This window comes from Microcaecilia unicolor, unplaced genomic scaffold, assembly GCF_901765095.1.
Source record: "Microcaecilia unicolor unplaced genomic scaffold, aMicUni1.1, whole genome shotgun sequence".
Lineage (NCBI taxonomy): Eukaryota > Metazoa > Chordata > Amphibia > Gymnophiona > Siphonopidae > Microcaecilia > Microcaecilia unicolor.
The window spans coordinates 19,182-37,779 of NW_021963423.1; the positions used below are offsets into that span (position 1 = coordinate 19,182).

General features: G+C 44.6%; 1 protein-coding gene across 1 annotated transcript in view; it reads right to left on the reverse strand.

Annotated features, from left to right (window-relative positions):
* The window catches only part of LOC115459315 (SUMO-activating enzyme subunit 1-like), a gene marked incomplete at its 3' end in the record, with an annotated part of 52,914 nt that overhangs the window by 17,237 nt on the left and 17,079 nt on the right, over positions 1-18,598 (reverse strand). The window contains exon 2 of the mRNA XM_030189158.1: positions 13,785-13,896. Within this exon, the coding sequence (XP_030045018.1) occupies positions 13,785-13,896 (112 nt within the window). The remainder of the gene's footprint in view (positions 1-13,784; positions 13,897-18,598) is intronic.

The window sequence follows — 18,598 nt, forward strand, 5'->3', positions numbered from 1 at the left end:
ATTAAGATCATCACATATGACCACACCCAAGTCCTGTTCCTCTTGTGCACAAATATGCTTCACCCTCTAAACAATACCATTCCCTCGGAATTTTGCAGCCCAAATGCATGACCCTGCATTTTTTAGCATTAAATCTTAGCTGCCAAATTCCAGACTATTTTTTAGCCTTCACTAGGACCTTCCTTATATCATCTACACCATCAGGGCTGTCTACTCTATTGCAGATTTTGGTGTCATTCTCAGAGGCAAACCTTACCAGACAGCCCTTCAGCAATATCGCTTACAAAAATATTAAAAAGAACCGGCCTAAGAAACAAACCTGACAGCACTCCACTGGTAACATACTTTTCCTCATATCATTAGATTTATCAGTCACAATTGATTTGGTGGACCACCCTTTCAGACTCTTTCTCTCCTTCCTGTGGAGTGCCGCAAGGTTTGCTCCTTGCCTCAACATTAATATCTTTAGGGCACCATTAGCTACATTGATACAGTCCATAGAGTTGACTCCATTCATCTATGCTGATGATGTCCAAATTCTAACCACTTTAGATACCCATGAAGAATAATAAAATGAGATTTAATTTGCAAAAAAATGAAGGTCCAGCTCTTTTTCAAAGGACAATGAGCACTTAATCTACAGTCGCTTAGTGATTAACAAGTCCCATTAGTGAGAAAATAAGAGCATTAGGAGTACTGCTTGATGCTAAACTATCTTTTCGGGCCCACATATCAACTGTAGTTAGAAAATGCTTCTTTAAACTATGTCTAATTTGCTCTGTTCTACAACTCTTTAAAGAACAGAGTTTTACAAATAGTTACCCATGCACTAGTATTACTCAACTAGATTACTGTAATGCATCACTGAAAGGTCTCTGTCAAAAATAAATGAGATGGCTCCAACTGATACAAAATTTTGTAGTTAAACTGATTTTTGGAGCAAGAAAATTTCACCTTGTAACTCTCCTTCTAAAAGCTGAACATTGACTACCTATTAAGTACTGTATTATCTATAAAATTCTAGTTCTGGTTCATAAAATTCACTCTACAAGTTCACCTTTGTTCTATCCCGGTTATCTTATTCCCTACACTCCTTCACAAGCACTCCATTCGACGCATCAAAATGGAGAAATTAGACCTTACCTGCTAATCTGCTTTCCTTTAGTCCCTCCGGACCGGCCCAGGATTGGACTGATGGGTTGTGCACGCCTACCAGCAGGTGGAGACTGAGAAAAAAACTCTGACTCTAGAGAGCCAATGAGAGCCCTGGTCCTGTGACCCTAGCCTCAGTATTTGAATAACCAAGCAGAAAGGAAAAGAAGGACCTATATTCTGTGCCCTGAGGAATTTAAGCAGCCAGGAAGCACAAGAGAAACCAACGTGCTTAAACTACGGCTTCGCCGTGACACTGGGCGCACCAACAACTCGGTTCAGAGCCGTGGCATGGCCAATTATGTACAGAAATGTGTATCCCATAAACTGTGCAAGTTGTATAATATTATGAACTGAATAAACAGATGAACTGAATAAACAGAGAACTTGCAAAACATTTAACTTGTAGAACATAATGTATTTCTTATAGACCATAATGTATCTCCTTTAACTGTCTAACTAGCAGAACAGCTCTGTAGACGACAGTTGCATCTCTGTACACAGTAAAGTTGAGAACCATAGAACACGGGAGGGTCCTGGGCCGGTCCGGAGGGACTAAAGGAAAGCAAATTAGCAGGTAAGGTCTAATTTCTCCTTCCTTAGCGTCCCTCCGGACCGGCCCAGGATTGGACTGATGGGACGTAACAAAGCAGTAGTCCTAAGGGAGGGACCCCAGCAAACCCGCTGTGAGTACGCGAGATGCAAAGACGGTCTCCTGACGACACTGTACATCTAGCCTGTAATGCTTAGAGAAAGAATGAAGTGACGACCAAGTCGCCGCCTTACAGATCTCTGCTGGAGGCACCAAGGAACACTCCGCCCACGAGGCTGCCTGCCCCCGGGTAGAATGAGCTTTAAGTGCTGCCGGAACTGGTCTGTCTGCTAAGAGATAAGCAGACGCTATCATTTCTTTGATCCACCGAGACAAAGTAGGCTTAGAAGCTGCCAGGCCCTTGCGGTGACCAGCAAACAGCAGAAAGAGGCGGTCCGAGCGACGAAAGTCCTCCGTAACCGCAAGATACCGTTTAAGTACTCTCCTAACATCCAGAGTATGCAACTTTCGCTGCTCCTGCGTTCCAGATGAGGATCCCAGAATAGGAAGAAAAACCGACTGGGACATATGAAACCGAGATAGTACCTTGGGCAAAAAGGAAGGAACCGGCCGAAGGACCACTCGCTCTTTAGAAAATTCCAGAAATGGAGATCTACAGGAAAAAGCTTGCAACTCTGAGACTCTTCTAGCTGACGCGATAGCCACCAAAAACACCGTCTTAAGCGTTAAATCCTTCAGAGAACATGCTTGTAAAGGCTCAAAAGGAGGCTTTGTCAGCGACGAAAGCACCAGATTAAGGTCCCAAGATGGAAAAACCGATCTGACCGGAGGACGAAGAAGGCTGACCCCCTTCAAAAAACGAGCCACCTCGGGAAGACTAGCCAAAGACTTACCCCTTATTCTACCTCTGAAACAGGACAGAGCTGCCGCCTAAACCTTCAGCGACGAAAGAGAGAGCCCCTTATCAAAACCTCGCTGTAAAAAGTCTAACATCTGAGGTACTGACGCTCGAAAGGGAACAATGTCAGCTTCTGCACACCAATCCTCAAAGATTCTCCACGTGCGAATATAGTTTAGAGAGGTGGAACGGCGACGAGACTGCAGCATGGTAGAAATCACTGGCGTTGAAAATCCTCGCTTAGTTAAACGAGCTCGTTCAAGAGCCAAGCCGTAAGACAAAATCGAGCTGGATCTGGATGCGAAACTGGTCCTTGAACCAGCAAAGTCTTGTGTGCCGGAAGACGAAGAGGAGACGCCACGGACAGACGCTGGAGATCCGCGTACCAAGGACGCCGAGGCCAGTCCGGTGCCACCAAAATGATCGGCCCCCCGTGGTCTTCGATCTTCTGTAGGAGACGACCTATTAGTGGCCATGGAGGAAACGCGTAAAGAAGGCCGGAGGGCCACTGCTGCAAGAGGGCGTCTACCCCTGCCGCCCTCACATCTTTTCGGCGACTGAAGAAGCGAGGAACTTTGGAGTTGAGCCTGGAGGCGAAGAGATCTAGTACTGGAAGACCCCAGCGCTGTACTATCAACTGAAATGCCCGATCGCTCAGAGCCCATTCCCCGGGATCGAGAGTGTGACGACTGAGGAAGTCTGCTTGCACGTTGTCCACTCCTGCCACATGCGAGGCTGAGATGGCCGTGAGGTGAATCTCCGCCCACGCCAGAAGACTCTCCGCTTCCCGACACAGGAGACGGCACCTCGTACCTCCCTGGCGGTTGATGTAGGCTACTGCCGAGGCGTTGTCCGAGAGAACTCGCACAGCTGTGCCCTCCAGAAGAGAACCGAAGTGGAGCAGAGCTAACCGAATCGCCCTGGTCTCCAGAAAGTTGATGGATTGACCTGCTTCCAGCGGCGACCAGAGGCCCTGGGCCCACTTGTCCAGGCAATGAGCCCCCCAGCCCCGGAGACTGGCATCTGTTGTTAGAGGTATCCACCGCGGAGGCTCCAACGGCATCCCCACAGTGAGATTCTGCATCCGTAGCCACCAAAACAGAGAGATTCGCTCCCGGAGCCGCAAAGGCAGTCTCATCAGAAGGGAATCTGTTTGAGCAGACCACCGGGCCAGGAGAGACCACTGAAGAGATCTCATGTGAGCTCTGGCCCAGGGAACTACTTCTATCGAGGCAGCCATGGAACCGAGAACCTGAAGATAGTCTCGAGCACAAGGTACTTTCAGATGCATCAAATTCAGAATTTGAGACCGGAGCTTTAGGATTCTGCCCTGCGGAAGAAAAACTCGACCCCTCGCAGTATCGAAGGTGACCCCCAAATACTCTAGAGACTGAGAGGGAACCAAACGGCTCTTGGCTATGTTCACCACCCAACCTAGGGACTGCAGGAACGTTACTACTCGCTCCGTGACCTGACAACTTTCTTGATAAGACTTTGCCCGTATCAACCAGTCGTCCAGGTAGGGATGAACCAAAATCCCTTCCTTCCTGAGAGCCGCTGCAACCACGACCATCACTTTGGTAAATGTGCGCGGCGCCGTCGCCAGGCCGAAAGGCAGAGCGCGAAACTGATAATGCCGGCCTAGAATTGCAAAACGCAAAAACTTGTGGTGAGCAGGACGAATGGGAATATGCAAATAGGCCTCCGTCAGGTCCAAGGCTGTTAAATACTCTCCCTTGCGCACTGCTACTATGACTGACCGAAGGGTCTCCATACGGAAACTGGTGACCTTGAGAGCGCGATTGACAGCTTTGAGGTCGAGAATAGGACGATGGGAGTCCTCCTTTTTGGGCACCACAAAGTAAATGGAATACCGACCTCGCTTGTACTCGGCAGGAGGAACTGGATAAATCGCCTGAAGATCTAAGAGCCTCTGTAGAGTCTCCCGAACCGCACGCGCTTTGAGGGGAGAGCGACAGGGAGACTCCAGAAAGGCGTCTGAAATAGGCCTTGCAAATTCTAAGGCATATCCGTCTCGAACCACCTCCAAGACCCACTGATCTGATGTAATGTGGGCCCACCTCTGATAAAACTGAGAAAGCCGAGCTCCGACAGGTACCAGAGAAGGGGCCCTCGCACCTTCATTGGGAAGTACGCGCAGGGGAGCGAAAATTGCCGCTTGAGAATCTGCCTCCTCTGCGGTAACCTCGAAAGGACTGGTTCCTGGTAAAGAAACGCGATCTCTGAGGCTGAGAAGCTTTATCAGGCTGAAATCTACGGAAAGACCTTAGCCTACCACGTCCAAACAAGGCACCCCGACTGGACAGGCGAGGCCGATCTTCAGGGAGACGAGGCACCTTAGAGTCTCCTAGGGAGTGAACCAATTTGTCCAAATCCTCTCCAAACAAAAATGAACCCCTAAAGGGAAATTTACTTAACTTAGACTTGGAGGCCGCATCTGCCGACCAACCTTTCAACCAAAGAGAGCGGCGAGCTGCAACTCCCAGGGCCAAAGATTTAGAAGATGCCCTCAACAGGTCATACAGAGCATCGGCTAGAAAAGCAGAGCCCGTTTCAATCTTTGCCACCTCGACATCTATAGCTGCGAGATCATCCGAAGATCTATCCAGGACTCTCTCGGCCCAACGAAAACAGGCCCTGGCCACTAAAGATCCGCAAATGGCCGCCTGCACTGCCAAAGAGGAAACCTCAAAATTATGCTTCAAAAGAGAGTCCAAACGCCTGTCTTGCGTATCTTTAAGCGCCGTTCCTCCATCTACTGGGACTGTGTTGCGTTTAGTAACCGCAGAGACCACAGCATCAACCACTGGGAGCTTAAGAAGTGCTTTATCAGCTTCGGGCACCGGATATAGACGAGACATAGATCTAGTAGGCCGAAAAGCAGCATCCGGGACCTCCCACTGCGCTTTAATGACATCCCAAATGTCCTCATGCATAGGAAAGGTCTTGCTGGAAGCCCTAGAGCCCTTAACCAACAAATCAACCTTTCGGACTTGTGAAGCTGGAGGCTGATCATCAAAATTTAAAGTAGTAGCCACCATAGCAATAAGATCCTGTAAATCTTCCTTATGAAACACTCTAGCCACCGAGGGATCTTCCCCCTGGCCCAAAGGAACAGTGTCAGGATCTAAAGAGGAAGGATCCTCCCAAGCCAGCTCATTAAGTGCCGGTCCTAAGTCTTCCTCTTCCTCCAAAAAGGGCATGTCTGAACTATGCTCTGGTACCAGATCTGAAGGAAACTCACATGTCCTAGGCTTAGCTGCAGTAGGAACCGAACTGCCCATAGCCCCTGACAGCCCCGCTGTAGCCCCTGCCAGCCCCGCTGCTGAACCCTCTCGCTGCATCAGGAAGGCCTGGTACATCTGAATAACAAACTCAGGGGGAAAACCTCCTCCCTGAGTGGCTGTCGAATGTACCAGGACCTCCGTATTTAAATCTCCCAAAATCGCGGAGTTTAAAGGGCCAGACGCGGCACCCGACGTTGAAGGAGCAGGAGACAAAATGGCCGCCGTTCGCGCCACTTTCGCTGCGGGCGCTTCAAGAAGTAAGCCAGAGGCCTCCGAACTAGCAGCGAGGGAGCGCGACGGCGAAATCGGAACCCCCGACGGAACCGAAGACAAAGTCGGCGGAGGAAGAGAAACGGCGGGCATGTCAAGCGCTGTACAAAATTTACAGGCGCCGGAGGCATTAACCCCCCGACGCTGACAGACTGCACATCTTTTCAACTTTTCCGCCATCGCGGAAACAAGCGAGCACTCGCGAGAAAGCGGCAACGCGGTTCGCGCCTTTTTAAACAGCCTATTTAGCAGCTAAAAGAACCCCGAGGGCTGACAGGAGCAATAAAAGGGTACTGGCTTGCCTTCGTTCGCTTCCCCTATCTCGTAGCTCTTTTTCTTTTTTTTTTTTTTTTTTTTTTTAAACAGGTGCTGAAAACCCCACACAAAGTTGAAACCAGAGCTGCCTGACAGAGCTGCCTGCTCGTTAAGTCAGCGGGGAACAGATAACTCAGCTGTTCAGTTCTTTTTTTTTTTTTTTTTTTTAAACACTGGCTGCCTCTCCCAAAGGCAATACTCCTTTACAATGAAAGGGTAGCCCTTCCCTTAATTATTAATAATGCCGTTAGAGGATACACCAGAAGGGAGATGGGGAGGAAATAGGGGGGAGGGACTCGGGGCACCCGAGTTTAACACCCCAGAGGCTGAACACTAAGGCACTTAGTATCAGGAATGACCTCAATAAAATTCCTGGGCACAGAAGAACCAATAAAGAAAATATCTACAAATACCAAAAGAGAGACTAATAGGCTCACGTCCTACCTGCTGGGAGACTGAGAAAATACTGGGGCTAGGGTCACAGGACCAGGGCTCTCATTGGCTCTCTAGAGTCAGAGTTTTTTTCTCAGTCTCCACCTGCTGGTAGGCGTGCACAACCCATCAGTCCAATCCTGGGCCGGTCCGGAGGGACGCTAAGGAATAACTGGTTATCCCTTAATTTTGTCAGCTATTTCTGGACATTTTCTGAGACTCTCCCATTATCATTACGCTCAGAAACCTCCTTACAAACATTAAAAATGTCCTTATATATTTATTTCAAAAAAGCATTGAATAGATGTCTACAGTCCGCTGTACTGGCACTGCCTGGTTTGATTGGGGAGGTATGGAAGTACAGCACCAAGAGACAAATTTCTGATCTTTTCTGTTTGATTATTATAGTCCTCCTTTACGCTATGAACTATATTATTGTTCACTGCTTTGACAGTTTTCCCTAAAGTGGTTTATCAAATAAGCTGAACCTTATGGGGACAGACCGCACTAATCAATTCCACTGAAAATGCTTATTAGCCTCCCGGAAACCTGCACCACAATAAATCAGATAAAAAATACATAGTTTTAATATATATAATTTTGAGGAGGAACAGGAATATTCAGTATAGGCTGTAGACCACAGCCAAGCTTAGTTTCAGCAAGTAATGCCGCAAATACGGCTCACTTAAAGAGCTCTATACATCATTAAAACTCCTTCTGTTGTTCCCCTCCCATTTGTTTTAATATGTCAAAAACATTTTTCAAGAACTAGCAGGTCCACAAGGGATCTAACAAGCTAAATATCAAAGTCCATTAGATAAAAAGTATTTTTCTTTCAAAAAACAGTAAATCACTTGTCAAAGATTTACAATAACTAGCACCAGAATTTTTTTAAAAAGCAGTTAGAAGTATGACTTCTCAATAATTGTCGATACTTTAGATTTTTGTCGCTCTTTCATAAAACGCTCCACGACCAACACCACACACCATTTCAGAACTCCTTCGTCAGGGATGCCAGTGCTACATTACTCAAAAGTTAGCAACAGATTTCTTCCAATAATATGCACAGTGTGGCAATGTCAGCTTAAAAAGAACAAACTGATATTAACGTTTAAAATTATATCATAAAATCTTTATTGATATCTATTTTGCATCTGAATGTTTTTTTTTTTCTTTTCAAATCATGTAACGACGTTTTCATTTCCATACTCTGTAAGCCACATTGAGCCTGCAAAAAGGTGGGAAAATGTGGGGTACAAATACAATAAATAAATTAATGTGGTGCAGGTCCTCGGGAGGCTAATAAGCATTTTCAGTGGGAATGATTCTTTTCATGTTTTTATATTGATTTCTCTCTCCCTTAAGGTTGTTTTTTTTTTTAATTATCTAATGGTTAGTGCAGCAGGCTTTAACCCCAGTATGATGGGTTCGATTTCCACTGCAGCTCCTCGTAACCTTGGGCAAGTCACTTAATCCTTCATTGCCTCAGGTACAAAAAACAAGATTGTGAGCAATCTAGGATGGTTAAGCGGATCACAAACGCCTAAATTAACTTAAAGATCAACATGTATATTTGGAAGAAAGGTAGGAGAGTAGAGATATGACAGACATTTAAATACCTTCCTTTTGTTCACTTTACTTACATCAAGACATGTTGCCATTTTTATAGCTCCTTTTAACTTGGACTGCTGTCTTTCTACTTCTCTTATGTCATCCTATCCTGTCAGCCTTTTTGAGTGAATATTACCACTCACTGGATAACCTACAGCTTTGACCAAGCTCTGCCCACAGAACACCCCAGCATTACCCAGATAGTGCCAAAACCTTCAAAGGGAATGTCAGTGGCACTATTCAGTTAATATCATTGAATATGCCACTGGCCAGCATTTATCCCATTGGCAGCACCTGCCAGCAACTTATAGACATACTGCCTGGTAAATTTTTGAGTTGGCTCCTAGATTCAGAGAAAATTTATGAAGGCCTGTGTTAAATCAATAGTACCACCATCATGCATATTTTCAAAGCACTTAGCCTTCCAAAGTTCCATAGGTTTCTATGGAACTTTGGAAGGCTAAGTGCTTTGAAAATATGCCTACATGTGAACTAGCTCATAATAAGGGACACAGTCAATGCAAAGCACTGCAAAAACTACAGATTATGGTCCAAGTCCAGTCTGTTTCTTCACAGGTTCAAGAAAATGAAGTGTAAGTTACCAATTGATCTTCTATTACTTTATGCAAGATAATACCACAAATTCTGTTTTCCCATTCCTCTTATAATACTATTCCGATGGGTTTTCATAAAATATGCTGCCAAATTTTGACTATTTGCAGAAGATTTTATGGAAATTCCTACTGCAAAATTATTCATAAAGTAAGAAAGAAATGAACTTTGTCAGACTGTTAGATGTGGCTGGTTCAGCCCTGCAAACACAAACCATAAAAGAAGGATAACTCAAACAAGTTGGGGGGGGGGGGGGGTATTCACAAAGGGCAATTCTGTAACAGGGTACTTGATAGGAGCCTATTCTGAAATAAATGTAGGCATTAACTTTTCTTTATACCACAGCAGCCTAACTGGGAATATACACACCTAATATTTAAGCACAGGGACTTATGCCAGCCAAAGAAAGGTGCATACTTCATAGTATTCTGCAACATACACACAAACAAGCACAAGTCGTGCACTAAATCCCCCATATGTACACCACCTCTACTAACTGAAAGAAAGCCACAACAGAAATATGTCTGGCGCAAGCAGAAGAACAAATGGCTAGAAAGGTAAGGAGGGGTGACAAAAATTTCTTCAGGTATATTAGTGAAAGAAAAATGACTAAAAAGGGAATTGTGAGACTGAAAGATGCTGCGAACAGCTATGTAGATAATGATGAAGAAAAAGCAAATTTGCTAAATAGATACTTTTGTTCTGTTTTTACAGAAGAAAATCCTGGAGAAGGACCGCGATTGACTGGCAAAAGTACATATGAAAATGGAGTGGCTATAGCACCATTCAAGGAAGAGAGTGTGTATGAACAACTAGGAGACCTAAAGGTGGACAAAGCCATGGGACCCCAGGATATTGAGGGAGCTCAGAGAGGTTCTGGCGGGTCCTCTTAAAGATTTGTTTAATAAATCCTTGGAGATGGGAGAGGTTCCGTGGGATTGGAGAACACCGGATGCGGACCCTCTTCACATAAGTGGTGCTAGGGAAGAAGCTGGAAACTACAGGCCAGTAAGCCTCACTTCAGTTATTGGAAAAGTAATGGAAGCGATGCTGAAGGAAAGGATAGTGAATTTCCTGGAAGCCAATAAGTTGCAAGATCCGAGACAACATGGTTTTACCAAAGGGAAATCGTGTCAAACAAATCTCATTGAATTCTTTGACTGGGTGACCGGAGAACCGAATCAAGGACGTGCTATAGATGTAATCTACTTAGATTTCAGCAAAGCTTTTGACACGGTTCCCCACAGAAGGCTCTTAAATAAACTGGACAGGCTGAAGATAGGACCTGACATGGTGAACTGGATTAGGAAGTGGTTGAAGGACAGACGCCAGAGGGTGGTGGTTAATGGAATTCACTCGGATGAGGGAAAGATGAGTAGTGGAGTGCCTCAGGGATCGGTGCTGGGGCCGATTCTGTTCAATATATTTGTGAGTGACATTGCAGAAGGGTTAGAAGGTAAAGTTTGCCTTTTTGCGGACACTACTAAGATTTGTAACAGAGTGGACACCTGGGAGTGGAAAACATGAAAAAGGATCTGCGGAAGCTAGAAGAATGGTCTAAGGCTTGGCAATTAAAATTCAATGCAAAGAAATGCAAAGTGATGCACTTAGGGAGTAGAAATCCATGAGAGACGTATGTGTTAGGCGGGGAGAGTCTGATATGTACAGACAGGGAGAGGGATCTTGGGGTGATAGTATCTGAGGATCTGAAGGCGACAAAACAGTGTGACAAGGCGGTGGCCGTAGCTAGAAGGTTGCTAGGCTTTATAGAGAGAGGTGGGACCAGCAGAAGAAAGGAGGTGTTGATGCCCCTGTATAAGTCATTGGTGAAGCCCCACCTGGAGTATTGTGTTCAGTTTTGGAGGCCGTATCTTGCTAAGGATGTAAAAAGAATTGAAGCGGTGCAAAGAAAAGCTACAAAAAAGGTATGGGATTTGCATTACAAGACGTATGAGGAGAGACTTGCTGACATGAACATGTATACCCTGGAGGAAAGGAGAAACAGGGGTGATATGATACAGACATTCACATATTTGAAAGGTATTAATCCGCAAAATGAACCTTTTCCGTAGATAGGAAGGCGGTAGAACGAGAGGACATGAAATGAGATTGAAGGGGGGCAGACTCAAGAAAAATGTCAGGAATTATTTTTTCACCGAGAGTGGTGGATACCTGGAACGCCCTCCCGCGTGAGGTGGTGGAGATGAAAACGGTAACGGAATTAAAAAATGCGTGGGATAAACATAAAGGAATCCTGATCAGAAGGAATGGATCCTCTGAAGCTTAGCGGACATTGGGTGGCAGAGCCAGTGGGGGGGAGGCGGGGCTAGTGCAGGGCACACTTCTACGATCTGTGCCCTGAAAATGGCAGATACAAATCAAGGTCAGGTATACAGAGGAAATTGGAGGGTCATGGGATAGGAGGAAATGTCCTATTGTGGATTAAAAACTGGTTGAAGGATAGGAAACAGAGAGTGGGGTTAAATGGGCAGTATTCACAATGGAGAAGGGTAGTTAGTGGGGTTCCTCAGGGGTCCGTGCTAGGACCGCTGCTTTTTAATATATTTATAAATGATTTAGAGATGGGAGTAACTAGCGAGGTAATTAAATTTGCTGATGACACAAAGTTATTCAAAGTCGTTAAATCGCGACAGGATTGTGAAAAATTACAAGAGGACCTTACGAGACTGGGCGGCTAAATGGCAGATGATGTTTAATGTGAGCAAGTGCAAGGTGATGCATGTGGGAAAAAAGAACCCGAATTATAGCTACGTCATGCAAGGTTCCACGTTAGGAGTTACGGACCAAGAAAGGGATCTGGGTGTCGTCGTCGATAACACACTGAAACCTTCTGCTTAGTGTGCTGCTGCGGCTAAGAAAGCGAATAGAATGTTGGGTATTATCAGGAAAGGTATGGAAAACAGGTGTGAGGATGTTATAATGCCGTTGTATCGCTCCATGGTGCGACCGCACCTTGAGTATTGTGTTCAATTCTGGTCGCCGCATCTCAAGAAAGATATAGTAGAATTGGAAAAGGTGCAGCGAAGGGCGACTAAAATGATAGCGGGGATGGGACGACTTCCCTATGAAGAAAGACTAAGGAGGCTAGGGCTATACAGCTTGGAGAAGAGACGGCTGAGGGGAGACATGATAGAGGTATATAAAATAATGAGTGGAGTGGAACAGGTGGATGTGAAGCGTCTGTTCACGCTTTCCAAAAATACTAGGACTAGGGGGCATGCGATGAAACTACAGTGTAGTAAATTTAAAACAAATCGGAGAAAATTTTTCTTCACCCAACGTGTAATTAAACTCTGGAATTCGTTGCCGGAGAAAGTGGTGAAGGCGGTTAGCTTAGCAGAGTTTAAAAAGGGGTTGGACGGTTTCCTAAAGGACAAGTCCATAAACCGCTACTAAACGGACTTGGAAAACTCCAAAATTCCAGGAATAACATGTATAGAATGTTTGTACGTTTGGGAAGCTTGCCAGGTGCCCTTGGCCTGGATTGGCCGCTGTCGTGGACAGGATGCTGGGTTCGATGGACCCTTGGTCTTTTCCCAGTATGGCATTACTTATGTACTTATATAAAGTAGCACATATGATTTTATCTTGTTGGGCAGACTGGATGGACCGTGCAGGTCTTTCTCTGCCATCATCTTCTATGTTACTATCAAGCTCATTTTCAAAGCACTTAGCCTCCCAAAGTTCCATAGAAACCTATGGAACTTAGCCTCCCAAAATGCTTTGAAAATATGCCTCTGTGTAATGCGCACTACTCAAGACATGTATTTACACAATAGCACTTAGGTAAAAGTGTCACATATGCTAGTATTGTAAACACATGTATAATGCGCACGCAAATATTAGTGCCTTTTTTAGGACTGCTCCCTTAGTGCAGCCCAATAGGACATATCCAGATCTCTACTCTTCTGTTTGAGAAGGGGCTGCAGTGAAGTATCTCAGTAGCGAGATAGAAGGTGTTTGTGTGTGTGTTGTATACTATGTGCACATGATGCGGTATATTTGTTTCTCTAGGGGGGAGGGTATAAGTGGGGTGTAAAAGAATGGACAGGTACATGCATGTGCATGTCAAGGAGTGGGTATAAATTAGGTGAGGTGGGATGATGTGGATATGCATGTGTCCACGGGGTGGAAGCACAGGAGAGGTAGATGTGTGTACTGAGGGGTGCCTGTGTAGGAATGTGGCTTTTTGTGGTGAAGGAGGGAAGGAGGCTGGCTATGAATGTGTAAAGAGGACACTTGCCATATCGCTTTCTTTCCCTTACTCTTCACCTTCCCCCTCATCTCTCCACCCACCAGGTTTAGGAACATCAAGGAACTGCACTCACCCTCATGTCCCTGGCTCCTCACAATGAAGGGAGATGAAAGCTTCAACGCCAGCCACGGCTGCTACCCATCTTCAAGTGGCAGATCTAGCTCCCCCCCCCCCCCTTTTCTCCCCCACCCCCTCTTTTAAGTCCCTAGGTACACATTTGTTTGAACATGCACAAACATATGGACACACAAACAGACTGACCTTTAACAGCATATCCTATAGCCAGTTTTGAAACCTGTCTAAAGCTGGGGCCTTATGAATAGGCATCACAGAAATTTTAACAGTAATGTTTCCCACCTGCTGGTGATCCAACATTGTCAATCCTTTGACTCCTGCTAAAATGAGGTTTTTAGCTACTTCTGCTCCGAGGCCTTTCATGCCAACCAGCAGAACTCTAGAGGCACGAAGTCTATAACAAAAAACAACAACAAAAAAAACGTCAAGGAGTATCTCATTAGAACAAAAAATTGGTAAAGAAGCAAAATTCAGTTATCTAATAGCACTCTTACACTACCTGACACTCCCAGAGATTGGAACCGATTAAAAGGATTACAAATCTGATAAGGAGAATAAGAGTTGATATACTGGGTCAAAACAAAGGTCTATCTAGCCCAGTATCCTGCTTCTTTAGAGCAGGTTAAGTCACAGAGGACTACAAAAGGGCAGAAGTGGTAATTCTCCACAAAAGTGGAAGGAGTAGGTTGGGAACTACAGACCAGTTAGTCTGACCTCTGAAGTAAATTAATGGCAACACTTTTAAAACAGAGAATATTGATGTTTCTGGAATCCAATTGCAGGACATGGAGGCAGCATGTTTTTTCTAAAGAGACCTGTCACACAAATCTGATTAATTTGGATAACCAGAGAGAGTTGGCTCAAGGAAGAGAACTAGATGTGGTATTCTTAGATTTCAGCAAAGCCTTTGACACAGTTCTACATAGTTGCCTTATAAATAAACTGGGCTGTAAAGTAACTGACTGGGTTACGAACTGGTTGAGGGGAAGGTGGAAGAGGGTAGTCTAAATGGAGCTCACTCTAAGGAAAGCATAACCAGCAGTGTGCCACAAGGATTGGTTCTTGGTCAGATTCTTTTTTGGGTTTAAATCTTTATTGACAAATATATAAAGCAGCACAAACATAGCCAGTTCTCAAAGAGAAAACACAAATACAAAATCGTCAAGAAATTTTACATTTTCTTCCCCCCCATCCTAACCTCCCATTTCTTCCCATTCCTATATCCTCCCCCATTCCAATATCCCACCTCTACCCCAACCTCAAATTAAAGTACTATCCCAAAATGTGGGATTGGACATGTAAATATCCCCCGCCCACCCACATCTATCCCATATAATAATGAAATAAGTCAACTATCCCAAACGAATTAGATTTAGACAAAAGACAAATAAAGTTGTACAAAAATGTTCTGTTATGCACTAGCGAAATACACAAAATAAAGATAAAATACAGAAAGAAGGGACCGAGCCAACACAAGTACAAGCAAGCCCATGGCTCACAGAAACAGCATCTTAAGTGCCCACTCCGGCTGGGACAGTTTGCAAAACAAAATTTGTGCTGCCTCCAGAGTAGTAAAAACATGAATCTTGCCATCATACTTAATCTGAAGTCATGCTGGATAAAGCACAGCACACGGAATCTGTTGGAGATAAAGCTCAGAGCATAGGGGTAAACAAAAGCTTTCCGCGAATTGCGCACTTTCGTGGTATAGTCCAGAAAACATTTTTTTTTAACTTTCCTATTTTCAAACTCCAAATTATGTTCACCATGCAAGAATTGCAGGATAGCTTGCTTATGTGCTAAGTACACCACCTGAAATACAACCACTCTAGGTCTCACAAGCACACCAGTCCCAGAGCTTAACTGATGAGCCCACTCAATTTTAAAAGGAGCATCAAGATATATCAAGTGTAAAGAATTCGGAATCCAAGTCTCTAAAGACTTTACCAAAACATCATCCTTCAGGGACTCAGAAAGGCCCAGCAAATACCATAATGCAACTGCTGCAGTTCAGTATCCAGCGCAGCTTCCACCACTGCCCGCACTTCTGACACAATCTCCTTAGTCCATGTTAAGCTTACCAAGGAACTAGGTGGGGCCAAAAAAGCCACCATCTTAGCTTCTGCGCCTCATAATTTCTCTGGAGCCCTGCAGGTCAATCTCGACACCATAAGAAAGCAAGATGCCATAAAATCATCCTTTCTTCAAGCCAACTGGCACAGCAGAGAATATTTAAATATAATAGTCATCTCTTGCAAAAAAAATAAAAAAATAAAAAAGTCAGGATATGTGGCAAACTTGGTACGGAGATAGAGGAGCCGAACAGATTGCCTCAGCTTTTGCTCTAGGTGTCATGTGTCCTCCGGTCCGATTCTTTTTAACATCTTTGTAAGCGATATTGATGAAGGGGTGTCTGATAATGATTGCCTCTTTGCAGATTATACCTAAATCCAAAATAGGGTAGATGCTCCTGATAGTGTGGATAACATGAGGAGGGCAAAGTGATGCACGTGGGAAAAAGGAACCCGAACTATAGCTACGTAATGCAAGGTTCCACGTTAGGAGTCACCGACCAAGAAAGGGATCTTGGCGTCATTGTTGATGATATGTTGAAGCCCTCTGCTCAGTGTGCTGCAGCGGCTAAGAAAGCAAACAAAATGTTAGGTATTATTAGGAAAGGAATGTAAAACAAAAGTGAAGACATTATAATGCCTTTGTATCGGTCCATGGTGCGGACGAACCTCGAATACTGTGTTCAATTCTGGAATTAGAAAAGGTACAGAGAAAGGCAATGAAAATGATAAAGGGGTTGGGAACAACTTCCCTATGAGGAAAGGTTGAAGCATCTAGGGCTCCTCAGCTTGGAGAAGAGATGGCTGAGGGGAGATAGGATAGAGGTCTATAAAATAATGAGTGGAATGGGTCGACATGAATCGTTTCTTTACTCTTTCCAAAAATACTAGGACTAGGGGGCATGTGATGGAAGCTACAAAGTAGAAAAATTTTTTTTTTTTTTAGTTTTCAACTTTTTTATTGATGACAGATCAGCAATAATACACATCTCAAACATTTCCAGCTGATATGGTGAAATACAAATTTAATACGAATCGGAGAAAATTTTTCTTCACTCAACGTGTAATTAAATTCTGGAATTCGTTGCCAGAGAATGTGGTAAAAGCAGTTAGCTTAGCAGGGTTTTAAAAAAAAGGGTCTGGATTGCTCCCTAAAGGAAAAGTCCACAGACCATTATTAAATTGACTTGGGGAAAATCCACTGCTTATTTCTGGGATAAGCTGCATAAAATGTATTGAACTTTTTCAGGATCTTGCCAGGTACTTGCAACCTGGATTGGCCACTGTTTGAAACAGGATGCTGGTCTTGATGGACCTTTGGTCTATCCTAGTGTGGCAATACTTACGTTATGTAGGGACCTAGCAAATTTTGAAAAATGGTCCAGAATTTGGAAGCTTCTGCAAACCTACTCTTAGCCTCCATCTGTCAGCACAGAACAGAAATATATGTGTTAAGCTATTCTGCTTTTGTGGAGCGGGACCACATCCACCCTTCTGTAGTCCTCCGGGACCAATTCCAACTCTAAAGAAGAATTGAAAAAGTCAGATGGTTGAGTCATCAGAATTTCCCTAAGTTCCATCAGTACACTCAGATGTATACAATCTGGCCCCATTGTTTTGTCCATCTTTAGATTAGCCAGCTCCTTGTGAGCAGTCAATGAGAAATTTTGCAAGCATACATATAACATAGTAAATGACGGCAGATAAAGACCTGTAGGGTCCATTTAGTCAGTCCAACAGTCACATTCATTATCAATTCACGATTAAACCATCAATGAATGCGATATAAAGGTAAAATTATGCTTTACCTGCTGATAATTTTCTTTCCTTTAGAAGCAGTAGATGAATCCAGGAACTGGTGGGTTGTGTTCACTGGAGATAGAGACTACAAAGCTGAAAGCAGTGATGTCAGTCAGCTCCTCCTTCACTGCAGTATACGTGATCACCAAGCAGAATCAGACAAGAAACCAGGAAGCCTTCCTCACCAACCAAACACAACAGAAACTTGTCAGTCCAACTCAGAGAAACCACAACCGCCATGACTCCTCTTCAGTGGTTTTCGTTCTCTTTTTCTTTCGTTTCAAAAAAATTAAAAATAATCCAAAGGCCAGGACAAGAATAGACAGGCAAAACAATCGCGGCTGACAGAGGGCAGGATCCTGAATTCATCTGTCGCTACTAAGGGAAAGAAAATTATCAGCAGGTAAGGTATTTTACCTTCCTTAGCGCATTCAGCAGACGAATACAGGAACTGGTGGGATGTACCAAAACAATCCCTAACTAGGGTGGGAAGTTGCCGCTCCCCGAGACACAACCGCCGCTGCAAAGGCAGCATCCGAATAGCAAAAGCACACCCATTCCACCAAAAAGATAGACAGCAACCTCATGGAACAAAATATCTGCAATCCAACGAGAAATAGTCGGATCGGAGGCCACCTTCCCAAGACAAGGACCAGCAAGAAGGACAAAGAGATGATCCAAGTGCCGAAAAACATGCAACATCTGCGAATGCCGGAGAAGAACCCTCCGAAAATCCAGAAGACAAAGTGCAGCATACTCCACAAGGAAATCCCCCACCTGAAAGGAGGGAAGAAAGAGAGACTGATAAATAAAAGCCAAACCACAGCCAGAAAGAAAAGGAGGAACCGTATGCAAGATCTCTCCAGACTCGGCAAATTCCAGAAAAGCAGCTTTGCATGGCAACGCTAACAATTCAGACACTCTGCGTGCCAAAGAATTGGCAACCAAGAACACTGCTCATGAGTAAGCTCCTAAGCGAAGGCTTCCGCAAAGGATCAAAAGAAGTCTGAAGCAATGCTTGGTAGAGAAGGAGCCCTAAGCTAGGCTCGGAGAAAAGAATGAGGTTTCAGGGCGAACAGGTCGCAGAAGCAGAGAAGCAAAGCACTCCACAAGAAATGCACCATGTCCGATTGTGAAGCCAGAGGAGAGCCCAACACTTTCTCCCTTCTGCAACCCGCCCAGCAGAGAGAAACCAATCGCCGAGGAATAGATGCCCGCAATGAA